The sequence below is a fragment of the Bos indicus x Bos taurus genome, chromosome 16 (assembly GCF_003369695.1).
Source record: "Bos indicus x Bos taurus breed Angus x Brahman F1 hybrid chromosome 16, Bos_hybrid_MaternalHap_v2.0, whole genome shotgun sequence".
NCBI classification, from domain to species: Eukaryota; Metazoa; Chordata; class Mammalia; order Artiodactyla; family Bovidae; genus Bos; species Bos indicus x Bos taurus.
Genome location: NC_040091.1, coordinates 75,578,353 through 75,605,731, shown reverse-complemented (window position 1 = coordinate 75,605,731; position 27,379 = coordinate 75,578,353). Strand labels below are relative to the sequence as shown.

The following is a 27,379-nucleotide window of genomic DNA, read 5'->3' as shown; positions in this document are numbered from 1 at the left end:
GGTTTGAGAAAATGCACAGAATTGCTCAGCTCAGGGGTGGTCCCCGCTGGTCATCCTGGGACGCCTACGGCATCACTTTGTGGATCCAGATTAAAAGCACAGAACACAGAGCGGTTGCTTTCTCTCAGAAGCTTGACTCTTCAGCAGTCCTGTTCTCTTCAGAAGTCACAAGCACATAGTCAGAGCACGTGATTCAGTACATGATTTTAGAAGCACCTGACGCCACACGTGACTCGTCTGGGGACACGGGAAGAATGATTCTCGTATGTGTTGTTGACGTGTCCTGGAGAGGGGTGACAAATACGGCTGAAAAGTAACTTCAAGTCTTAATAATTGATGGACTGCAACAAGGAGAAATGTATTGAGAATAAATAAAAGCCACTTGGGTCTAAACGCCCTTCACTGGTTTAGGGTGGAAGAAGCAGAACTCTGCAACACCATCAGTGAGAACAGCTCAAAGTGAGCCTATCACAGAATGCGGCTGCCCAAAGGTCAATGTGGTCTTAGGCTGCAGAATAGAAGAACGTTCTCCAGAATGAGAAGGTCACAGTTCCATGGCACTCTGCATTCTCCGACTCATCTAGGAGCCAGATAAGCACATTTATTCCCAAGCAAGCAAGCAGCCGATGGAGGGGCTGAAAAACAAGCCCCTGAGGAAAGCATTGGAAGAACCTGGGTGTGTTCAGCATGATAGGCATGATGGCCTCGACAGTACAAGACTTGTCTCCAAATATTTGAGTTCTCATGGAGAACACATGTAAGCAAGATTGTCATTGGCTTCAAGAGTTACAGTGCAGCCAATGAATGGAAGGGGAGGTCATCCTACATTATTTCAGGACCAAGAAACAACTTTTAGGGGATTTCTGGGAAGATGGAGGATGAAAGGGTTCTCACACCTGGCGGTGTATAAGCAGAATTCTGGGCCACTACCTTGGCATGCACAGCTGTAAGAAACTCAGTCATGGAGTGAAGGACATCCTATGCCTAAGAAGCTCTAATTCCAAGAGGGTAAGAGTCTCAAAGTTTAGGTGTATAACTGAAGATAAAACATATGTCAATTGCCTCTGTTAATGAAACATCCTCTAGAAGGAATGAGATCAGTGACACGTTATACTGAACAGTATCTTGGAAGCTCCCCGTTCCTGGACACAGCCAGGATGACAAGATAACACTGATAAGGAGCATTAAAAAATGATGCCAAAGGAATCATGTCTATGCTTCTAAGTGTCTAAGCGTAGACACTTGCAGACAAGTTTTGAGAAAATTTTCTCTGAACTCTTCTTATTGTGAGACACTTGATTATTTTTAAATGATCAGCTTTACAATACAGGAAGCCCCTCTGTCTTCCCTGTGTATTCAGCCAGCTAAATTCTCCCTCCAGTCTGTCTGTTCCTTGCAATGGGTACCATGTTTGGGAAACACTGAGCTGGGATCAAGACCTGGGTGAAGTTCCCCTTGTACTTTTTAGCACATCTCCCCGCTCCTGAACGTCTGTGCACAATGACAGAAAGGTTCCAGGTTGCCCCATATAGCTTGCAAGCATCTTCTGTGATGGGATAAACTCCCCAGCAGACATTCCTCAAAGATGACAGCAAATACAGGGCATTTTGGGGCTTCCCAGGTTGCACTAGTAGTGAAGAATCTGCCTTCCAATGTAGGAGACTTAAGAGATGCGGGTTTGATCCCTGGGTCGGGAAGGTCCCCTAGAGGAGGGCATGGCAACCCACTCTGGTGTTCTTGCCTAGAGAATCCCATGGACAGAAGAGCCTTGCGGGCTACAGTCCATGGGGTCGCAAAGAGTGAGACACGACTGAGCGGCAGAAAGCACACAAGGATGCTTTGGATTTATGACTAAGAGGTGATATCCGAAATATAACTTTTCTTAAACTTATACCAAGAATTTCAGAAAGAGAAGACTTTACAGAATTTACTCCCTAAGGAGACATCTTCTGAAGCTTTTTCATGAGGATTAACCAGTTTCAAATAGTGAAGGGGTCGGGGCAGCAGGGTAGGGGAGAAGGAACTTGGAGGAAGACAGGGGACAGGTACCCAACTCAGGAACTGGGTTTCAAGACTGTGAGTTTTCCAAGTTGGAAAAAAATAAAGCAAACCAGAACCCACGAGACGGGCATCTCTTGAATCTATTTACCAGGACAGTTAGCATCACTGCAGTCAGTAGTAACCTCGTGGGTCACTGCACTTGGAAGCTGGTCAAAATGACTCAGCATCTGTTTGTTATTTTGTATATGTAGGAAAAATATTGCCTTGGGTCAATTAGATTTTTCTTCAAAAACTGAACATTGCTGCAGTATAATTTCTCCCTTTCTCCTTTAAAAAAAATCTCAAAACAACTTGCCATTCCATTTAAAATATTACTTAGAGCTAGTAGATGCCAGACCTCATTGTCAAGCAGGTCCGTGATTTGTAATGAATATTGTGGTCAGGGGGAGACCCATGAATAGTGTCTAATAATTCTCAGCCCTTCATACATGGAGTAGGGTATAGACCAAGGCTGGTTTCAATTTCACTTCATATAAAGCACAGAAGACTATTTACCAGATGTCGTCCCTTTTCAAATAACTCTCAAATCTTGGGGTGAATTACAGCTCACTTCAAAGCAGTCTGTTGCAATTACCTTTCCGACATTTTCAGTGCAAAAGAATCATAATAAAAAGAAACAGGTATATATTGATCACTATCAACAGCGATCTTTGGAACGATGTCGGAAGTAAGGCCTTTGAAGTGCATTTCAAACTCATCTGCTGGAGAAATTACATCAATTAGTTTATGGCATCTACCCAGTTTCCATGTTGTTACTTTTTAAAAATATTTTCTTTCTTGGACACGTAAGTAGAATACCTGTTTTCTCCAATGCAACTCTTAAAAATACACCTTTGAATAAAATTGGTGGTTTATAAAAGTGCTAAACTGAGGCACGATTTTGGAGCAAGTGTGAACGGCATAGAAAGGGGGGCAAGAAAGTAACTGTTTCTTAGGAAAGAAACTCCTACTACGCACGAGCCACTGAGCTATACGCACGAGCCATTGAGCTAGGACTTGGTATTGACTAGTTTCATGGCCTATTCTTCAAAAAGACTGCTTCCCTTTCAAGTAAAATATACAATGAATTTCTGATACACCACAAATGGTAAGATTGTAGCAGCATTTTGTAAACACCAAGAAGGAAACCGGCTTGGATGGGAGCTGTGGGCTTAGTTTTCGCTTCTCTGCGTGGCTGAAACCCTGGCATGGGACGCATTCACTGAGACGGAACTAGTGCACATCCCCAGCCTCTTCTGTTTCCCGTCGGCGGGCAGCCAGCAACAGCGTCCTTTGGGGTCATCACCGCCAGCAGCAGCCTGGCCATTAAGCCCCCGGCCCACCCAGCCCCCAGCCCCCTCACCTCCATGACAGCTGCGGCCGCGGTAGGGCCTGTAGCACTCACACCGGTGACCGAGCCACAGGTTGAGGCAGCGTCCTCTGTTGCGACAAGGCTGGCTCTCACACCAGTCCTTTCGGGCGCAGCCTGCCTTGACGTTCAGAGACTGGTCAGATAAGACGTTCTCTGCGGTGATGGCATTCGAGTCCAGGTGCACGTCTTGGAGGCAGCCTACGAGCGAAGGTGCGGATGGTATCCTATAGACGTTAAGCAGAGCATCACCACTGTGGGCTCTTCCTTCTGGCAAACCCCCCAAAAAGGAGTTCTGGAGAGCACACGCTGATGACCCATCACTTTCAAATGGAGAAGGAGCCCTAGCAACGCATGTCCCCATGCAAGAGTCGTCGCGCAGGGCCAGGGTCACAGCCTCTGCAAACGTCGCCTCCACCGCATGCCACCCTCCATCGCTGGTGTCGTGGGGGATGAGCAGGACCACCTTCGGCTGATCGCTGACTTGAACGGTCAAGTGGACAAAGCCAGCCAGCACCTCCAGCATCACAAACACGTCCCGGTCACCCCGGAAGAGCAGCAGGGCCGCCGGCTGGACGGTCTGGAACCTGAGGGCTACGGTACAGCCTGAGTCCTGGGCCAGAGCTGAGCCACTTGAGACCCACAGGAAGCCACTGCCCAAAAAGGACAGCGTGGTGACGGTTCCACACCGTGACCCGGTGTAGCCAGGGGGGCACAGGCAGTCGAATCCGTGCTGGCCGTCGTGGACGTGGGGGACGCACGTCCCGTTGTTTAGACACGGATGATCAGCACAGCCCAGGAGAATATCAGAGCAGTCCCTGCCTCCAAAGAAGACTCCAGAATGGGGATCAAATGGGCAGTGGCAAGTGTAACCCTCAGGCGAGTTCTCACAAGTGCCCCCATTGCGGCAAGGGCTGGACGAGCACTCATCCACGTCCTCTTCACAGTGGACTCCTGTTCAAGGACAGAGAACAGACCTGAGTTACATACAGTCAGATCGAACACAGACACCTCACATCATCCTCATGTGGAATCTTGCGGAGGGGCAGACAGGCTCACTTTTAGGGCTGTAACAGAGAGAAGTGTGAATCATGATCGAGGGTATGATCATTCTGCCTGTGAGTTGCGTGGAAGTGCCGTCACAGCAAGCCTGGAATTCTTCCTCTAGAAATCGGCTCCTTGCCGTGTAGAGTGGCTGACTCAAATTATCACCGACAGACACATATGTGACACTGAATTTTTTTTAGAGAGAGAGACTGCTATTGGGATCAAATCTAGACACAAACTATTTGTTTGGGGACTTAATTCCCAGATATGGTTTATGCCGCCATGGGCTGCTAATTTCACTCTGTTCTACTTGGGAACAGCAATCTGCCTTCTCCATTTTTGGCAACTCCCCATAATCCCTAGCAGCTTCCCCGGTGGCTCAGATGGTAAAGAATCTGCCTGCCAATGCAGGAGATGCGAGTTTGATCCCTGGGTCAGGAAGGTGCCCTGGAGGAGTGCATGGCAACCCACTCCAGTATTGTTGCCTGGGAAATCCCATGGACAGAGGAGCCTAGCCAGCTACAATCCACAGGCTCGCAAAGAGCTGGACACGACTCAGCAACTAAAGAACAAGAACATAATCCCTAGACCAACAGACAGTGCAGACTCCTCTCTCTGCAGAGGCTTCTGAGGAGAATAGAGGATCCCCTCTCCTGCTCACCAGGATTCTAACATAAACTGTGAAAACTATCCAACAACAAGCCCTGGCTTCTAGCTTCTTCACTTCTTTTACTCTTCTTCCTGACTCTCAAGTCAAAAAAAATTTTGATACCTAATTAGAGAACTCATTAAATGAATTCTATTAGAATTCATTTAATCCAAGTAACAAAAAGAAACATAACACTTTGTGAGAGTGATGGTTGCAGCTTTTTACAGAAGTTCAAATGCACAAATGCTGCTAACAGAAACTTACATGTGTGTAGCACTTACACAGTTTTGCCAACACCGTGACCCACATTGTGCGTCTGTACTTACTGAAAGGTCCAGCTAAGGTAGTGAGCAGGTTACATTTACTTTTTGTGTCTAGGTCTTCTGACCTACAAAACAGGGTTAATAATAGTACCTGCAGCATAGTTCAGTTCAGTTCAGTTGCTCAGTCGTGTCCGACTCTTTGCAACCCCATGAATCGCAGCACACCAGGCCTCCCTGTCCATCACCAACTCCCGGAGTTCACTCAAACTCACGTCCATCAAGTCAGTGATGCCATCCAGCCATCTTATCCTCTGTCGTCCCCTTCTCCTCCTGCCCCCAATCCCTCCCAGCATCAGAGTCTTTGCCAATGAGTCAACTCTTCGCATGAGGTGGCCAAAGTACTGGAGTTTCAGCTTCAGCATCATTCCTTCCAAAGAAATCCCAGGGCTGATCTCCTTCAGAATAGACTGGTTGGATCTCCCTGCAGGCAAGGGACTCTCAAGAGTCTTCTCCAACACCACAGTTCAAAAGCATCAATTCTTCGGCGCTCAGCTTTCTTCACAGTCCAACTCTCACATCCATACATGACCCCTGGAAAAACCATAGCCTTGACTAGAAGGACCTTTGTTGGCAAAGTAATATCTCTGCTTTTGAATATGCTATCTAGGTTGGTCATAACTTTCCTTCCAAGGAGTAAGTGTCTTTTAATTTCAGGGCTGCAGTCACCATCTGCAGTGATTTTGGAGCCCCCCCAAAATAAAGTCTGACACTGGTTCCACTGTTTCCCCATCTATTTGCCATGAAGTGATGGAACCAGATGCCATGATCTTCGTTTTCTGAATGTTGAGCTTTAAGCCAACTTTTTCACTCTCCACTTTCACTTTCATCAAGAGGCTTTTGAGTTCCTCTTCACTTTCTGCCATGAGGGTGGTGTCATCTGCATATCTGAGGTTATTGATATTTCTTCCGGCAATCTTGATTCCAGCTTGTGTTTCTTCCAGTCCAGTGTTTCTCATGATGTACTCTGCATATAAGTTAAATAAGCAGGGTGACAATATACAGCCTTGACGTACTCCTTTTCCTATTTGGAACCAGTCTGTTGTTCCATGTCCAGTTCTAACTGTTGCTTCCTAACCTGCATACAAATTTCATGAACAGTACGAAAAGGCAAAATGATAGGATACTGAAAGAGGAACTCCCCAGGTCAGTAGGTGCCCAATATGCTACTGGAGATCAGTGGAGAAATAACTCCAGAAAGAATGAAGGGATGGAGCCAAAGCAAAAACAATACCCAGCTGTGGATGTGACTGGTGATAGAAGCAAGGTCCGATGCTGTAAAGAGCAATATTGCATAGGAACCTGAAATGTCATGTCCATGAATCAAGGCAAATTGGAAGCGGTCAAACAAGAGATGGCAAGAGTGAATGTTGACATTCTAGGAATCAGTGAACTGAAATGGACTGGAATGGGTGAATTTAACTCAGATGACCATTGTATCTACTACTGTGGGCAGGAATCCCTCAGAAGAAATGGAGTGGCCATCATGGTCAACAAAAGAGTCTGAAATGCAGTACTTGGATGCAATCTCAAAAATGACAGAATGATCTCTGTTCGTTTCCAAGGCAAACCATTCAACATCACGGTAATCCAAGTCTATGCCCCAACCAGTAACGCTGAAGAAGCTGAAGTTGAACGGTTCTATGAAGACCTACAAGACCTTTTAGAACTAATACCCAAAAAAGATGTCCTTTTCATTATAGGGGACTGGAATGCCAAAGTAGGAAGTCAAGAAACACCTGGAGTAACAGGCAAATTTGGCCTTGGAATACAGAATGAAGCAGGGCAAAGACTAATAGAGTTTTGCCAAGAAAATGCACTGGTCATAACAAACACCCACTTCCAACAACACAAGAGAAGACTCTATACATGGACATCATCAGATGGTCAACACCGAAATCAGATTGATTATATTCTTTGCAGCCAAAGATGGAGAAGCTCTATACAGTCAGCAGAAGACCAGGAGCTGACTGTGGCTCAGATCATGAACTCCTTATTGTCAAATTCAGACTTAAATTGAAGAAAGTAGGGAAAACCAATAGACCATACAGGTATGACCTAAATCAAATCCCTTATGATTATACAGTGGAAGTGAGAAATAGATTTAAGGGACTAGATCTGATAGATCGAGTGCCTGATGAACTATGGAATGAGGTTCGTGACATTGTACAGGAGACAGGGATCAAGACCATCCCCATGGAAAAGAAATGCAGAAAAGCAAAATGGCTGTCTGGGGAGGCCTTACAAATAGCTGTGAAAAGAAGAGAAGTGAAAAGCAAAGGAGCAAAGGAAAGATATAAGCATCTGAATGCAGAGTTCCAAAGAACAGCAAGAAGAGATAAGAAAGCCTTCTTCAGCGATCAATGCAAAGAAATAGAGGAAAACAACAGAATGGGAAAGACTAGAGATCTCTTCAAGAAAATTAGAGATACCAAGGGAACATTTCATGCAAAGATGGGCTCAATAAAGGACAGAAATGGTATGGACCTAACAGAAGGAGAAGATATTAAGAGATGGCAAGAATATACAGAAGAAGTATACAAAGAAGATCTTCACGCCCCAGATAATCACAATGGTGTGATCACTGACCTAGAGCCAGACATCCTGGAATGTGAAGTCAAGTGGGCCTTAGAAAGCATCACTACGAACAAAGCTAGTGGAGGTGATGGAATTCCAGTTGAGCTATTCCAAATCCTGAAAGATGATGCTGTGAAAGTGCTGCACTCAATATGCCAGCAAATTTGGAAAACTCAGCAGTGGCCATAGGACTGGAAAAGGTCAGTTTTCATTCCAATCCCAAAGAAAGGCAATGCCAAAGAATGCTCAAACTACTGCACAATTGCACTCATCTCACAAGCTAGTAAAATAAAGCTCAAAATTCTCCAAGCCAGGCTTCAGCAATATGTGAACCGTGAACTTCCTGATGTTCAAGCTGGTTTTAGAAAAGGCAGAAGAACCAGAGATCAAATTGCCAACATCCACTGGATCATGGAAAAAGCAAGAGAGTTCCAGAAAAACATGTATTTCTGCTTTATTGACTATGCCAAAGCCTTTGACTGTGTGGATCACAATAAACTGTGGAAAATTCTGAAAGAGATGGGAATACCAGACCTGCAGCACAGGGCTTTTTAAAGATTGAGTTAAGACACATCGGATGCTCATAACATTGCTTGATATATAAATAACTACTCCATAAGTGTTGGCTGTAATTAAAACATAGTAACAAAAGGAATTATTCTCTCATGCCAAAATCAAGTAGCACTATCATCATTGAGAGAAATTACTTAGAAAGTGTAGGCATATGGAGTGACTGACAAATTGTACAACTCTCCGTAATGAGAGATTTACTGGGACAGCATGTTAGGCTGGAGTCTCACTCCTCATGAGAGAAGGGAAACTGTTTTATTCGACAGTGCGTGTCTAAACCACAGCACGATGCCTGCCTGGCGCTTAGAAATTAATTTTTTAATGAATTGATTAATGATGACCATTGTAAGCTGACTAAAATGTTCATATTGAACTTATACTGATCTAATCCAAAGCCCAAAGTGCTCTTTTTGTGTCTATTTTCAGGTAAATTTACCTGAAGCACCATATGTTTAGACTCTCGACTGAACCCTACTGTACTTACATCTCACTCTACTTGGATTGCTTTCATACAAGTTTGTTAATCCAAAAGTACTTCAAGCTCCATGAAAAGAGGGAGCATATCACAATCTTAGAGTCTCCAACAGTCCCTGCACAGGGCTGAGCAGGTATGTGTTATAAAAGAAACTGGATGAGTAGACAAAGTAAAATGAAATCAAATGGATTTGTTCTTTATAATAATGAATCATCCTAGATTTCCTCTTCTTGGGCTCTAAAATCCCTGCAGATGGTGACTACAGCCATGAAATCAAGGCGATTGCTTCTTGGCAGGAAAACTATGACAAGCCTAGACAGCATATTAAAATACAAAGACATCACTTTGCCAACAAAGGTCCATGATAGTCAAGGCCATGGTCTTTCCAGTAGTCATGTATGGATGTCAGAGCTGGACCAGAAAGAAAGCAGAACACTGAAGAACTGATGCTTTTGTATTGCGATGCTGGAGAAGACTCGAGAGTCTTTCAATAGCAAGGAGATCAAAGAGGCCAACCCTAAAGGAAATTAACCCTGAATATTCATTGGAAGGACTGATGCTGAAGCTGAAGCTCTAATACTTTGGCCACCTGATGCAAAGAGCTGGCTCACTGGAAAGGACCCTGATGCGGGGAAAGATTGAGGGCAGGAGAAGGGGGTGGCAGAGGATGAGATGGTTGGATGGCATCATCGATTTGATGGACAAAATCTTGGACAAACTCTTGGAGATAGTGAAGGACAAGGAATCCTGGCATGCTGCAGTCCATGGGGTCACAAAGAGTCAATCATAACTTGGTGACTGAACAATCAAAAAATAATCATCCTTATAGGTAATAGAGAGCTGACATAGGAATTACAGGCTATATTCTAAAGGAGAGTTCTAATGCAAGTTTCATCTAATTGAACTTACAACAAGTTCTTCTAAAACTTTGTTAGAAGATATTTTACTTAGATTTGATTTTCATAGGATTTTAAGCACAGAAAAAATTAATCTGCAAGCATTTAATTAAGAGGAATACTGAACAACTCATGAGTTATAATCAGTGAAACACCTTGTCCCCACCCATTGTGCTTTTCAACATGTTTAATGGAGTAGGGGGTAAAAGCTTGGATGAAATCTCCAGCAGACTTCAAGTCTTTTCTGCAGAGCCTTGAGTAATAATAGTCTTAAGGGCATATTTTAAACACCGATGCTAAATAGTCATAAGAACCATCAAGTTTTAGTACATTTCAGAATTGAATCTTCTTTCTCTGCCAGGTGGACTTCAGGCTGCCTTGGAAATGACTTAAGGAGCTCCCCCTTCTTTTTCCCTCCACTCTGCCCCCCTACCCTTCTAGACTTCTGCCTGAGTGTCAGAAGGGTTCAGAAGGTATTCCCTGCGGGTGCTGGTGGTGGATGCTCCACGCTCCCTGAGACTGGCGGGTGCTTCAGGGGGACTTATTCTGGGGGCTCTTTTCTGGGTCCTTGGTCTCCGTTGCTCCAGTGAAGACCCCAGAGAGCTGCCAGCAGGCCTTGCTCTCAAGTTGCCCCTCCACCAGCCCCTTCCCCATGGATTTCCTGAGGTTTGCTCCACTTCACCAACTCGGTCTGTCCGTTGTCATTCCTGAAACTTCTAAGAGGGACCAGGAGCCGTTTCACACTGGCCACTGGCTGCCACCCATCCCGTGATTCCCCAAGAACCCCAGGTCCATGGGCTGTGCTTCACAAGTGGAGGGGAAGCAGGTCGCTGCCCAGCCCAGCCCAGCAGCATCCCCCTCGGCCTCCTCTCCTTCTCCTGCGGCCCCAGGCACGCCCTTTCGCCTCTAGGTTCCTCAGGTAGGTGGAGAATCTAGGCTAAGTTGCCGCTCCTGCTCTTCCCACAAATTATGTGAGACTGCAGTCTCCTTGGAGCCACTCTGGCGGGTTGTAGTGAGAATGTAACCCCCAGCCTGGCATGTGAGGGCTGGGCTCCAGCTTGGCATAGCAGCCAGTTTCTCCAGAGAAATCTCTGCACAAACTCGCTCCTTCAGGCTGCCTCCTGGGAGCTTTCATAGAACTTTGAAATGAGCCTAAGTCTGTCATCTGTCTTGATTTTGACATTCTGTACTATAGTCTCTCAAAACTCACGCTGGTTCCTGAAGCAACCGTATTTTGACCCGTTGTGATGTGCTGGGCTAAGTCACTCCTACTCTGAGGAGCGACAGGCTGCTAAGTTGTGTCCTGCTCTTTGCAAGGCTATAGACTGTAGCCCAGCAGGCTCCTCCATCCATGGGATTCTTCAGACAAGAACACTGGAGTGGGCTTCCATGCCCTCCTCCAGGGGATCTTCCCAACCCAGGGATCAAACCCAAGTCTCTTATGTCTCCTGCATTGGCAGATGGGTGCTTTACCACTAGTGACACCTGGGAAGTCTTTTTTGACCCCTTAGTTGAAGTTTTAATTTACCATTTTCTTAAATGTATAAGATACCTATTCTGAGCCTCACAGAGGATTGTGAGAGACAGAGGACACAGGCCAGGCCTCAATATGCTTAGGGCATGACAGAATAAGAAAACTCGTATTTATGCAAATACAGAAAATGCATTGCGTATAGCAGGTTCTCAAAGAATTTATGGATAATAAGTGAGGATCAAACTAGGGGGACACTTGAGAAGATTTAGCTACTGCACAATTGCACTCATCTCACATGCTACTAAAGTAATGCTCAAAATTCTCCAAGCCAGGCTTCAGCAATATGTGAACTGTGAACTTCCAGATGTTCAAGCTGATTTTAGAAAAGGCAGAGGAACCAGAGATCAAATTGCCAACATCCACTGGATCATGGAAAAAGCAAGAGAGTTCCAGAAAAACATCTATTTCCGCTTTATTGACTATGCCAAAGCCTTTGACTGTGTGGATCACAATAAACTGTGGAAAATTCTGAAAGAGATGGAAACACCAGACCACCTGAATTGCCTCTTAAGAAATCTATATGCAGGTCAGGAAGCAACAGTTAGAACTGGACATGCAACAACAGACTGGTTCCAAATAGGAAAAGGAGTTCATCAAGGCTGTATATTGTCACCCTGTTTATTTAACTTATATGCAGAGTACATCACAAGAAACGCTGGGCTGGAAGAAGCACAAGCTGGAATCAAGTTTGCTGGAAGAAATACCAATAACCTCAGATATGCAGATGACACCACCCTATGGCAGACAGTGAAGAGGAACTCAAAAGCCTCTTGATGAAAGTGAAAGTGGAGAGTGAAAAAGTTGGCTTAAAGCTCAACATTCAGAAAACGAAGATCATGGCATCTGGTTCCATCACTTCATGGCAAATAGATGGGGAAACAGTGGAAACAGTGTCAGACTTTATTTTGCGGGGGCTCCAGAATCACTGCAGATGGTGACTGCAGCCCTGAAATTAAAAGACACTTACTCCTTGGAAGGAAAGTTATGACAAACCTAGATAGCATATTCAAAAGCAGAGACATTACTTTGCCAACAAAGGTCCGTCTAGTCAAGGCTATGGTTTTTCCAGGGGTCATGTATGGATGTGAGAGTTGGACTGTGAAGAAAGCTGAGCGCCGAAGAATTGATGCTTTTGAACTGTGGTGTTGGAGAAGACTCTTGAGAGTCCCTTGGACTGCAGGGAGATCCAACCAGTCCATTCTGAAGGAGATCAGCCCTGGGATTTCTTTGGAAGGAATGATGCTGAAGCTGAAACTCCAGTACTTTGGCCACCTCATGCAAAGAGTTGACTCATTGGCAAAGACTCTGATGCTGGGAGGGATTGGGGGCAGGAGGAGAAGGGGACGACAGAGGATAAGATGGCTGGATGGCATCACTGACTTGATGGACGTGAGTTTGAGTGAACTCCGGGAGTTGGTGATGGACAGGGAGGCCTGGTGTGCTGCGATTCATGGGGTCACAAAGAGTTGGACACGACTGAACGACTGAACTGAACTGAGCCAAGACAGACTTTATTTTCTTGGGTTCCAAAGTCACTGTAGATGGTGACTGCAGCCATTAAATTAAAAGATACTTCCTCCTTGGGAAAAAAGCTATGACAAACCTAGACAGGGTATTAAAAAGCAGAGACATCACTTTACTAACAAAGGTCCATATAGTCAAAGCTATGGTTTTCCCAGGAGTCATGTGCAGATGTGAGAGTTGGACCATAAAGAAGACTGAACACCAAAGAATTGATGCTTTTGAATTGTGGTGTTGGAAAAGATTCTTGAGAGTCCCTTGGACTGCAAGGAGATCAAACCTGTCAGTCCTAAAGGAAATCAACCCTGAATATTCATTGGAAGGACTAATGCTGAAATTGAAGCTCCAATACTTTGGCCACCTGATGCAAAGAGCCAACTCATTGGAAAAGACCCAGATGCTGAGGAAGCTTGAGGGCAGGAGGAGAAGGGGGGATGACAGAGGATGAGAAGGTTGGATAGCATCATCGACTCAATGAACATAAATTTAAGCAAACTCCAGGAGACAGTGAAGGTCAGGGAAGCCTGGGGTGCTGTAGTCCACAGGGTCGGAAAGAGTTGAACACGACTGAGTGACTGACCAACAAGCCAGGTTTTAAGGAAAAAGCATTGAATGAGAGATTGTTGTAAATCTTTAGTTGTGTAAACTAAAAATTTTAAATCAAATAAATCAATAAATATTGATTACATATCTACTGCATATAAAAAACACTGTGGATAACATGGAATAAAAACTGACCCCCATCCTCACTAGTTTAATGGAAAAATAAGACAACTGTGTGAAAAATTAAATGAAAGTATATATTAAGACAACATTAGAGAGAACTCTAAACAGGGTATAATGGGTTCTAAGTGAATCGTATGAACAATGGCTGCTCTGGAGAGACAGCGATCTTCAGGATGGGCTGGATTGGGAAGATTTTGCAGGTAGAATTTAAGACAGGTTTTCAAGTATGGATCAGATTGGCAAAGACACATGCACACTTAGCTAAATCAACAAAAACTGTTCCCTGGAAAACCATTAGACATTTAGAGGTGACAGTGCGCTTGGCAATCTAGTTGGCATGGAGGATTTATGCAGGAAAAGCAAGTTAGAAAGATTAAATGTAGCCAGATTGGAGAAGGTCTGGCATTGAGGGCGTTTTGTTTCAATTAATTAATTAATTTTTGGAAGGCAATGGGGATTAAGCTGGTAGTTGTTGAATGGAAGGCAGAGCTGCTTTCGCCTAAGGACCCATCCCACGGGATCTGTACCAGATGAAATGGGAAGAAACCAGAGACAGGAAGATGCGAGGCAGCTGTGAGGATCATCCACACCTAAGGTTAGGAGGGCCTGGAATCAGACACTTACTTCTTCATCATTACGGTCTCCTTTCATTTATCTTTGGTCAGCAAATAAGTACAGAGAGTGATATTTCTTTACGGTTGCTTACTGCATTTTATCTTGCAACTCCTAAAATTTATAGATTTAATCTTTCACAAAATAACTACCAATCACTTGATTATTAGTATGTGTTTCCTTTAAATATAAACAAGAAATACTGTTAATAAAATAGTAAAGAAAAAAGAGTAGAATGTGACATGATTTTTTTTCAAATTTCACAATGTATGATACTTGCACTCTGCTGCAACAGAACATATAAAATGTACTATTATATAAAATATATTAAAAGATAATAAAGTAGATGATATTAAAAAAAAAAAAAAACTAGTTTTAGATTTTACTACCATCATGGGGAAAAAAGAGAGTCTAGTCTAGGTCAATAGGTCTGAAGAAAGGTCAATATTTAGGTCAATAGTCTGAAGAAAGTAAGAAGAATTAGATATTAAAAGTAGAAAGGTAATTTATGCTTTCACTTTGCTTAAAATCTATTCTATTGACATCTCCAACATAAAATAAGGTTAGATATATTTATTTCACGAACTTAGAAAATTAAAATGGGAAGAGAGACTGAAGCTTCTTTTCTTGGCTATTTGACTAGCTTGGCAAAGAAAGTCTGCTGTCAATCAAGATAAAAGGATTAAGGAATATTTGTGGGATTATCTGTGTCATTCAGTCTTCTTAATGGGTATTTTAGTTGACAATGAGTTGGTTATTTAGGTCCTTCTATTTATAGAACGAGGTGGATTGCTTAAAGCTGTTATGTTGTTTATATGAAGTCTATTCATTTAATTCAAAAAGGTCACTTCCTTTTATTTTTCTAAAATTCTTTTATTTGAAGATCTGATTCTATGATAAGATTGTATTTAAAAAATAATCAAGATAGGGAAAATTCATATTATCTGGAAAACCCCATATTTCCTGCTGCTGCTGCTGCTAAGTCGCCTCAGTCGTGTCCGACTCTGTGCGACCCCATAGAGGGCAGCCCACTAGGCTCCTCTGTCCCTGGGATTCTCCAGGCAAGAACACTGGAGTGGGTTGCCATTTCCTTCTCCAATGCATGAAAGTGAAAAGTGAAAGTGAAGTCGCTCAGTCGTGCTGGACTCTTAGCGACCCCATGGACTGCAGCCCACCAGGCTCCTCCATCCATGGGATTTTCCAGGCAAGAGTACTGGAGTGGAGTGCCATTGCCTTCTCCATCCCATATTTACATAAGAATAAATTATATTCATGGATAAAAAGGACATAGACTTTATGTTTAATATAAATATCATGAACTGTTAAATGACCCTTTGCTATATTCCCACTTAGAAAATCATAGCTAATGAAATATCTAATAGAAAATTATTTCTACAAAAACTTATATACAAGTAAGTTTCATCTTTCTTTATTTTAAATGACTCAGGTGTTTTCTTTATTTTAATAAATAGAAATCAAGAAAAAATTAAAGTCCAAGGACTCGTTGCCTAAACATTGCCTGTACTCATGACTTTCTGTTACTCAAAACTCATCATTTTCAGTTGATAGTCATCTCTAATATAGCATCAACACCAGTTGCTAAATAACCATCTTGAACACTGTAACAATGGTACCAATCACCTATACAAGTATTAAGAAAAGCATGAGTTACCTATGAGCATTGCCATTAAAATGTGAAAACCTTGGGTCCTGGCTCCAAACATTTTCCTGTAGAAAAGGGGATATCCATCCAAACACCTACTAGGTTGACAGGACCAGTTTCTGATGCTTTTCTACCATTTTCCAAAAGTGTGTCACCTTCTTCCTTCAGGCAGAGGCTGCGGGACTTGGTCTGGGTGCCGGATCAGTGGGGCTTAGTGTAAGACCCATTTGTGCTGCTTACCAAGCAGACTTGTTACAGCCTTAGTCTCTCCTTAGTCCTGACGCCTCCCCCTTCTAAGTCCCAAGAGCAAATGTTAACAGGAACACGGCCACCTCTATCCCAGAAGGAGGCGTTTGCGGGGCTTGACAGACAGACTGGAATTTTTGGTAACTTCTATCATGGACCATTAGAGATCGATTTTATTTTTTCTTCACAACAATGAAAATGGTTTCTGTTTTCATTTTTCCCCTATTTTGCTTTCGAACCGCAGTTAGGAAATTTATGGCAGCTTTGAATCTATTGAATGTCCATGTAGGGCAGTGGCAAAGAGAAACTAAGGAGACAGCGGGGGTTTTCATCCACAGATTGTGGCCAGTTATTTGTGTGATGCTCCCAGGCTTCAATTCCACTTCTCTGGGAAAAAAAAAAAATGACTATGCTCTGTTCGTCTTAAACATAATGGCATTTGATGCTGTGCAATAGGACAATTTGAATAGGTGAGGTGTTTGGGACATACTTGAGGAGCTGGTGCTTGACGGTTTTGTTTTGCTCTTTTTTAACAGACCTGAGGATCTGCAGAGGTTTCACTCGGGCAAAACAGGCAGAGACCTCACCAAGCGGCACCGAACTGCCTCGGGGCCTGAAATCCTTACCACTGGAGCAATTTCTGTAGGCTGAGGTCTGGTCTCTTAGAAGGCTTGAAAAGATGAAAATATTACCTGAGAAGGGTGGTAGCTGTGTCATGAGGCAGGATCAGTGCCTTCTCATGGGTCAGTATATAAGCCTCAACATCTGCCAGGGGGCTTCTCCGGTGACTCGTCAGTGCAGGAGACAGGGCTTCAATGCCTGCTCTGGGAGGTTCCCACGTGCCACGGAGCGACAAAGTCCGCGTGCCACAACTACTGAGCCTGTGCTCCAGAGCCCGGGAGCCGCCACCCCCGAGGCCTCGCGCCTGGAGTCTGCTCTCCGCAACAGAGAAGCCGCTGTGATGAGAAGCCCACACGCCACCAGAGGGTAGCCCCACCCCTTGCCACAGCCAGAGAAAAGCCTGCAGAGCCGCGAAGACCCGGCAAAGCCAAAAACAAATTTAAAAAGTTATTTTTTAAAAGTCTGCCGTGGATCTGAGTCAGAGAGGCTGTGATGGAAACCAGGTGATAAGGAAAAAGTCATTGCAATAGTATGTTCCTCCACTCACTGATTATTTCTTCACCCTTTTAACTGTGCTGGATGAATGAACATCACTCATTATTCACTCATCCTTTTAACAGGTGCTGGAAATAGGATGTGAGCAAAAGGAGCCTTGGCTCTGCTTCACGGGAGGGAACATGGGTTACCCAGGTTTACAGCCCTGGGGAAGGCTGGGCAGATGGGGGTCTCGGGGACCATAGGACCAAGTCAGCCCGTGGGGGCTAGAGGAGAGGGTGCGGTGCAGGGGAGAAGCAACATGTTCAGAGTTCTGACCAATGGATCAGCTCAGAGAGAAGTTTCTAGCGACCATCAGGGAGCCAGAATAATGAAATAGAATAAACAAAGAGTAGGAGCCTTGAAAACTGATTTTCAAAAGCCAACTTTGATATTTTCTAGGCTATGAGAACTCGGCAGGCTTCCCAGGTGGCGCCGTGGTAAAGACTCACCTGCCAATGCAGGAGACACAGTGACGGGTCTGATCTGTGACTCAGGAAGATCCCCTGGAGAAGAAATGGCAACCTGCTCCAGCATTGTTGCCTGGAGAATCCCGTGGACAGAGGAGCCTGGTGGGCTGCAGGCCACGGGGTCGCAAAAGAGTTGAACGCGACTGAGCATGCACACGCATGCACGCAGGGGAGCTCAGGGGAACTCAGGAAGCAGGGAGCTCAGGGGAACTCAGGCGAGTAGCTATTTTTTAAGCTAACACTAATGTATGAAGTGGACATAATAAAGCCTATTAAGCAGTTATTTCTGTGTGAGCAAAATGAGAACTATAAATGCTTGGGGCATAGTAATATTTCAAAAGAACTTCAATAATTTGTGTGTGTGTGTAATGTATAAGTAAACTTGAATATAAATGACTAGAACTAAAATGTAGAAGGCACGCTGACCAAATCTGCAGGCAACGTGAACTTGTTCAGGATAAGGACTCCTCTGAACCAGAAATGACGGGCCAACCCAACAGTTGTTTCCCCTGCACGTCTCGCCCCCTTCCTTACGGCCAGAGCACACCTCCACCATAATGGATGCCGATGACAGACTCTCACATCCTCCTTGATAGCTGGGCCATGGGCACGTGACCTAGTCCCAGGCAACAGAACCTGAGGAGGCTCTGCTAGGGGGCCTCTGCAAAGGGCTTTCCTTCCTAACATGAAAAGATACGCGGCCGTCCTCTGATATTGTCTTGTAGATATGTCCTGCGGCTGTCACAGTGGAAGATGCTATCTAGGGCAACGGAAATGATAATCCTTCTGAAACTCCAGATTTCTAATGCTTTTAATCCTTTCAGTTCAGTTCAGCCGCTCAGTCATGTCCAACTCTTTGCAGTCCCGTGGACGGCAGCACACCAGGCTTCCCTGTCCATCACCAACTCCTGGAGCTTGCTCAAACTCATGTCCATCGAGTCAGGGATGCCATCCCCGACCATCTTATCCTCTGTGGTTCCTTTCTCTTCCCACCTTCAATCTTTCCCAGCATCAGGGTTTTTTCCAACGAGTCACTTCTTTGCATCAGTGGGCCAAAGTATTGGAGCTTGAGCTTCAACATCAGTCCTTCCAATGAATATTCAAGACTGATTTCCTTTAGAATGGACTGGTTGGATCTCCTTGCAGTCCAAGGGACTCTCAAGAGTCTTCTCCAACACCACAATTCAAAAGCATCAATTCTTCAGCCCTTAGCTTTCTTCACAGTCCAACTCTCACATCCATACACGACTACTGGAAAAACCATAGACGGACCTTTGTTGACAAAGTAATGTCTCTGCTTTTTAATATGCTGTCTAGGTTGGTCATAGCTGTTCTTCCAAGGAGCAAGTGTCTTTTAATTTCATGGCTGCAGTCACCATCTGCAGTGATTTGGGAGCGCAAGAATATAAAGTCTGTCCCTGTTTCCATTGTCTCCCCATCTATTTGCATGAAGTGATGGGAACAGATGCCATGATCTTAGTTTTCTGAATGTTGAGCTTTAAGCCAACTTTTTCACTCTCCTCTTTCACTTTCATCAAGAGGCTCTTTAGTTCTTCACTTTCTGCCATAAGGGTGATGTCATCTGTATATCTGAGGTGATTGATATTTCTCCCGGCAAACTTGATTCAAGCTTGTGCTTCATACAGCCCGGCATTTCAGCTGATGTACTCTGCATGTAAGTTAAATAAGCATGGTGACAATATACAGCCTTGACGAACTCCCTTCCTCATTTGGAACCAGTCTGTTGTTCCATGTCAGTTCTAACTGTTGCTTCTTAACTGGCATACACATTTCTCAGGAGGCAGGTCAGGTGGTCTGGTATTTCCATCTCTTTCAGAATTTTCCACAGTTTGTTGTGATCCACACAGTCAAAGGTTTTGGCATAGTCAATAAAGCAGAAGTAGATGTTTTTCTGAAACTCTCTTGCTTTTTCGATGATCCAGTGACTGTTGGCAATTTGATCTCTGGTTCCTCTGTCTTTTCTAAATCCAGTTTGAACATCTGGAAGTTCATGGTTCATGTACTGTTGAAGCCTTGAAGAATTTTGAGCATTACTTTACTAGCATGTGAGATGAGTGTAAGTGTGCAGTAGTTTGAACATTCTTCGGCATTGCCTTTCTTTGGGACTAGAAAGAAAACTGACCTTTTCCAGTCCTGTGGCCATGGCTGAGTTTTCCAAATTTGCTGGCATGTTAAGTGCAGCACTTTCAAAGCATTATTTTTTAGTATATGAAATAGCTCAACTGGAATTCCATCACCTCCACTAGCTTTGTTTGTAGTGATGCTTCCTAAGGCCCACTTGACTTTGCATTCCAGGATGTCTGGCTCTAGGTGAGTGGGTAGCCTTTCCCTTCTCCAGGGAATCTTCCCAACTCAGGGATCAAACCCAGGTATCCCGCATTGCAGATGTGTTCTTTACCAGCTGAGCCACTAGGGAAGCCCTTGAATCCTTTAATAGGAATTGCTATAAGAAGTACACTTCATAAGGAAATCTATAAATCAATTCTTTGAAACCATGTTGTTAGAGAAATTCTTGAAAAAAATAGGGAAGTTTAACCCAGAGAAAAGCAGGTACTAGGGAACATTAGAAGGTCTGCAAGGAGCTGGAAGTCCAGCCTGTAAAACTGTCTTTTTTGTTTGGTGCTACCACGGAAAAGTAGCACCAACAGTAAGGTGCCATAGGATGCTGTATTTATGCTCACTATGCAGAATCTCGTGGACATCGATGCTGAGGTTCATAGAATCAGTTGTCTTGAAATACAGGAAGTTTCCTGACCTTGAAGATGTGCACATTTATAAAGGATCACCAGGCAGGGTGAATGCTACACAGAAAATTAAGGAAAAGATGGGTTATAGAGTCCAGTGACCCTATAATCTTCTAGCCCCGAGATTCTATCATCATTTAGAAGTAAAAGATGTGTTGTATGCATCACTGCTAAGTAAATAATATAAGAAGAGATTTCATCAGCAGAGCATGCTGAATACAATAAACTTAACATCTTCATAACCTTGTCACGGTTTTTAGAATATGTTTAAAAGGAAAGAGTAGTAGGTTCCTTAGAAGGTTTCTACCAGAATCAGTGAGATAGTTATTCTGAGTCTATAGGTCCAGCTTCTACTGGGGGCTTATCCAACACTGTTTATCTTGCCAAAACCTCCTACCTCCATTTTTACTTGCTTAAGAGAACAATTAAGATTTTAAAAATATATATCCATAATTTATTCTATGTTGATTATAGTTAAATTACAGTTTTCCAGAGGTCACCAGAAGCAATCTCAACCAGCCAGAACATAATCATGAAGATATATTCTAAAAGTGTCTATGTTTAAAAAACAGAGATTGCAAAGTTAACTATATCCTCAGACCCTTGTTCACCAGTTATTATTATTTTGTGTTAGTTGCTCAGTCATGTCTGACTCTTTGCGACCACATGAACTATAGCCGACCAGGCTCCTCTGTCTGTGGGATTCTCCAGGCAAGAATACTGGAGTAGATTGCCAAGCCCTTCTCCAGGGGGTCTACCCGACCCAGGGATCAAACCCGTGTCTCTTACGTCTCCTGCATTGGCAGGTGGGTTCTTTACCACTAGCGCCATTATTTTAGACACAATTATTATTTTAGACACACACCTTCTGATGTGCCCAGTACCTGCTTTTCTCTGGGTTAAACTTCTTTACTTTTTTCAATACCTGGATTACCTGGTATCCAGAAAGAGAAAAGAGCACTGTACCATATATATTTTCAGCATCAAGAAATAATATTTGAGAGCTGGACAGTGAGCTTGAGTAGATGGATTCTAAGAACTGTGAAGGGTCCCAGCTATGTGGATAGTTTACAATTTCCACAATGACAGAGTGTGCTGCTGCTGTCATTTCAGAAATGATGGAAGTGACTCCTGGCGGGTGCGACCGGGGCCCCCGTCTGCATGACTCCTGAGATGAGCCTATTCCTTCTCTTCTAAATCAACTTGCTTCTAAGGACAACACTGCAATGATATGGCATAAAATAATATGTGAAAGTAAACCAGTCAGGGAATATTAAAAATAGGAGCAAAGTCAATATCTATTTTAAGGCTGCACTCCATAGGACAATGACATTCAATAAACCAATAACATAAGTCATCAATAGAATGCATAAGTGCATGCAACCTTTTCCACCCAGAAATGCAAAAGAGTGTAGCATATTTCTGAAATATTTTAACACAAAATGGTGAAAAGAAAACATATTTTCCCACAAGAATCATACAAATGTTTTACCCCCAACCTTAGTGACATCAAAAAAGCTGGATGTTATCGCTGGTGATTATCTTTTTTATTAAGATGTGTATGTGTACAGCATTGAGCACGGGGCTGTTTCTTCACCATCCATTTTCCTTTGATCTATTTCATTATTGCACTAAAGTTTGATTCAAGAGATACATACACACACTCTCTAGACGTGACATTTGTTCAGAACCGTACAGCCACTCAGATAAAAATACTGAGCCCAGAGGAAGATTCGATTCAGTCCATGTGTGAAGAGTATGGGGAGATCTTCAAATGGAAGACGAAATAGCTGCACAAAAGCTTTGCATTTCAGGCCTATGATGCACTTGATTTTTGCACTTCAAAAGTCCCACTTTGAAGCCCGGTGGGATGGGGGGAGTGATTTTTAGTTATTTTATGGATTACCAAGTAGAAAATGGAGCATTGCACATGTTCACTCCTGTTGTCTTTACTTTGAAAAGTAATTTCAGAGAAACTCAATCCAGTTCGACCGGAGCTCTCCTAATTGGCTCCGATCAGTAAATCATCAGAGACGACGCTGCCCTTGCTGAGTCCCTCTCCCCGCTTCTTGTCAAAAGCGCGTGATCAAACACCCGGTTATGGGGAATTACAGAAACCTGACCTGTGCTGGGCTCTACACGCTGCTCTTCCAGTGATGTTTGCCTTCTGTCTGCCATGGCGGGAAGTGCCTTTCCTTTCGCTGGGAGTGACAATCGTCCTCTCACAGGTTCATTAATATTTGGTTCTGCAGGGCCACCAAGTAATGTCCGAGGCTGAGGAAATGACTGAGCTGACGTTCAGGGCCCTCGACAATCTGGCTTCTATTTACCATCCCCTCCACCCCACCCCCAAGCCCAGCATTCCTTTCCACTGCCCACTACAGAAAGGGTCTGTACATGTGACACGGAGAAAGCAATGGCACCCCTTCCAGTACTCTTGCCTGGAAAATCCCATGGACGGAGGAGCCTGGTAGGCTGCAGTCCATGGGGTCACTAAGGGTCGGACACGCCTGAGTGACTTAGCACACACAGAAAGACAAATGCGGCAAATCTCACTTACATGTGGAACCTAGAATAATCAAATTCACGGAAGCAAAGAGCAGAGAGCGGGGGCTGGCAGGGACAGGAGTGAGGCAGAAATTGAAGGTTATCAGGACAGAGCTTCAATTATGCAAAGGGAACAAGTTCTAGAAACCTACTGTGCAGCAGAGTGTCAATAGTCACACTGTATTTTGTATGTAAAATCTGCTAATAGCAGATCTTATGTTCAATGCTTTAACAAAATTTTTAAAAATTTTAAGAGGTTAGATCTCATGTTAAATGTTCTTACTACAATAAAAAACGTAAATAGTAAATACATGAAGACATCTAAAATGGCTAAAGCTGTGTTCAAAAGCAAGTCATTGAGCATAATGATTTATTCCTGATTTAATTTATAACTAAAAGATAAAAATATAATCTTATAAAACAAAAAGCGAGTCATAAAAATAGAGGAAAAATAACTGCTGTTCAAATTTTAAGTTTTGGAAGTAGGAAATAACAGAGGAACAGAAGTGGTGAATACGGGAGGAAAAAGCATAATACACAGCAGAAGTGAAAGATTTAAGACCATTTAAGACCCATAGGTGTTTATCTCCACAGAGGGAAAAAGATAAATGACATAGTAGATTTACTCAAGAAAAAAAGTTTAAATTAACAGCAAATACAAATATATTGTAAAACAAATAGAAAAGATGTACAAAAGAATACCATTTATAATACACAGTAATACATTTGAAAACAAGCGGGCATAATTTTCTGGGAAGTAAAAATGATCAAACAACTAAAGGAAGAATAGAAGGAGATAACAGCTAGGAGAAATAGTTCAAGAGCTTTTTACCACAAAAGGCTTAGGTGCTAAACAGTTTTTATAAAGTAATAATAACCCTGATGCTAGACAATATCCTACAAAAAGATGGAAAGGTGTTCAAAGCACGATATTTTCCTATCATAAAATCAACATCTAACTGTTAGATTATCCCCCCCCAAAAAAGCATGCAAACCAACCTTATTCATGCATATTGATACAATAGTACTATTGTGAATAAGATAACCCCCAATTTTTTTTTAATTAAAAAGAATTTTTTTTCAAACACTACTTTTAAGATATGATCAAAGCTAACATCATTATAATTAGCCATATTGATGGACTGCAAGGAGATCGAACCAATCAGTCCTAAAGGAAATCATTGGAAGGACTGAATGTTCATTGGAAGGACTGATGCTGAAACTGAAGCTCCAACACTTTGGCCACCTGATGTGAAGAGCTGACTCATTGTAAAAGACCCTGGTGCTGGGAGGGATTGAAGGCAGGAGAGAAGGGGACAACAGAGGATGAGATGGTTAGATGGAATCACCGACTCAATGGACATGAGTTTGAGCAAGATTGGGGAGTTGGTGATGGACAGGGAGGCCTGGCTTGCTACCGTCCATGGGGTCACAAAGAGTCAGACACGACTGAGCCACTGAACTGAATGCAAGTGTCTGTCCATGGATAACTGGACAGACACATGTACTAATATATAACACAACAGAATACTATTTAACCTTTAAATGGGAAAGAACTCTGACAGCCTGCTGATGTTTGAACCTTGTCTGCATTATGCTAAGTGAATCAAGCCAGTCACAAGAGAAATACTGAATAATTTGAATTGTGTGAGCTTTCTAGATTAGTCAAATGCATAAAGACAGAAAGTAGAATGCTGGTTTCCAGGACTTGGGGACGGGGGCCCTAGGGGAGTTGCTTAATGGGTGTATAATTTTAATTTTGCAAGATGAAAAGCGTTCCAAAGATTGGGTATACAATAATGTGAATGTACTTAATATTACTGAACTGTACACTTAAAAATGGCTAAGAAGATACGTTTTGTTATGTGTATCTTATCACAATTAAAAACAAAAGTAATAAAAGATAAGAATGAGGGAAACTTTTAAAAAAGTTTACTGAAGGATGCAACTCAAACTTCTGTTCACTCCTGAAATACAGATACAATTCAATACTAGAAAATCTGCCAATAGTTTACATTAATAGGTATAATAACAAAAACCATGATTCTTTTAACAGGTGATAAACATCAGTTCAATAAAATCCAATGCCATTTCTACAAAATAAGATGCTCTCAGAATAGTGAGATGGAGGCATCCAAGATCAACATGGTAAGCATCTCTCTCTTTCACCAGATACGCGTGGAATGGTAAGACTAAGGTAAAATCAGGAGCCCAACGTGAGTTAGCACTCAGTTGTAATTAATTACACATCGAGTACTTGCAAGCTAAGTGAGTTCAGTCATGTCTGACTCTTTGCGATTCCATGGGCTGTAGCCCCCCAGACTCCTCTGTCCGTGGACAAGAGTTCTGCCGTGGGTTGCTGTGCCCTCCTCCAGGGAATCTTCCTGACCCGGGGATCTACCTGTGCCTCTTGTGTCTCCTGCATTGGCAGGCGTGTTCTTCATCACTAGAGCCACCAGGGAAGCCCAACCACACACTCTTCAGTTCAGTCGCTCAGTCGTGTACAGCTCTTTGCGACCCATGGATTGCAGCGCTCCAGGCTTCCCTGTCCACCACCAGCTCCCAGAGGCTGCTCAAACTCACGTCCATCAGGTTAGTTCATGTAAACCCATAATTACATTTAAAATATACCTTTTGAGATTTGTCATCGATTTGGTCATTTTAATAAGAGACGAGAAAAACTGTAGGTATTGAAAAGAAGAGTTATTTGCAAACAAAATAAAACTGCGTCACTCTACTGGGCCCTGAGCATTAGCTCGGTTCATCCTTTTGGGAAAAAAAAAGCGAAAGTGTTAGTCATTCAGTCGTGTCCGATTCTTTGTGACTCCATGAAGTACCGGAAATGTTTACGTATGGGAAACTGAGCCTCAGAAAGGTTAAGTTCACACAGTTCTCACTGGAATCTCTGCCCGTAGAAACCTCAGAGTTACTTTGCTTCTTTCATTCCCCTGTTTGACGTGAACTGCAGCATCTCTGATTTACCAGAGCAGAGATTCAGTCTACCTGAATTATGTTTTGAGGAAATACTTGTGAGGAGAGAGAAAGACGAGGGAAAAGTAGAAGAAATGTACCAAACATTTCTGAAAGAGGGGTTAGGATTGTTTTCAGGTTTCCTCATTCTTTTCGGTATTTTCCAAAATTTTCTACAATGATCATATTCTACTTTGCTTTGATTTAGAAAATATAACAGACATATTTCAGAAAGCAAATACGTCTTCGCTAAAGCATCCAAGTCTCTGGGAGCCAAAATTTTTTTAAAATAACTTAAATCAGGGCTGAGTGAATATTTGAGTGAGAAACTGCGTACATCAAGGTGAGGCTAAAAGGTGCTCTTATGTGTTTGCATGGTTTACGGTTTATTCTGGAAGAAAAAAGCAAGACAGGGTTTGTAAGGCCACTAGAGATGCAGGAGTCCCGTAAGGTGCTTAATGTTTCTGTTTTTAAGATGTACCCTAGTTTATTTTATCACTGTTAAATGCTCTTTCATAATACTTCCGGTTTCTCTTGGCGGCTCCTGTGTTCAAAATCTCTGACCCGCTTTGACGACACCAGCTACGAAGGGTGCAGCGCCATCTAGTGGTACCTCCCGCTAACTGCAGAACCACTGATTTCCTTCATTAGTTCACTGACTCACAGGATACAAATGGTGGCTTGAGTGTAAGATACTTTGCTAAACCTTTTGTTTTCATTGATTTGATTCTCACACATGGTAGACTTCTAACGTGCCTCTAAGATCCCCATTCCTGGTATCTATACTCTCATGTAATCTCTTTCCCTTGAGTCTGAGTTGGAACCGGTGACTTGCTTCTAAATACTAGAATATGGCAGAGGTGATGGGATTCACTTCCATGATTATGTTGAAAACACTGTGACTTCCAAGATGACTTGCTCTGTTGATGACTTTGATCAAATTGCCATTGTTAGAAAGCTGACCATCAGTGAGAACTGAGACCATCAGTGAGAACTGAGACCCTCGGTCCAACCTCCCTCAAGGAATGGACTCCAGCTGACAACTCCATGAGTGGGTTGGAAGTAGATTATATCCCAGTTGATTTCTGCTGGATTCTATGTTATCTATTTTATGTCCTTTCTTTTTGCTTTGGGTTTAATTAGCTTCTTTTTCTGGTGTCTTAGAAGCTTAGATTATTATTTGAGATTTTTCAAACTTCCTACTGTAAGCAAGTAATGAGATAAATT

The 27,379-nt window shown here is 43.1% G+C and overlaps 1 protein-coding gene across 1 annotated transcript in view; it reads right to left on the bottom strand.

Annotated features, from left to right (window-relative positions):
- Positions 1–27,379, bottom strand: part of CRB1 (crumbs cell polarity complex component 1) — a 214,334-nt gene that overhangs the window by 55,238 nt on the left and 131,717 nt on the right. Inside the window, exon 6 of the mRNA XM_027565772.1 lies at positions 3,404–4,363. Within this exon, the coding sequence (XP_027421573.1) occupies positions 3,404–4,363 (960 nt within the window). The remainder of the gene's footprint in view (positions 1–3,403; positions 4,364–27,379) is intronic.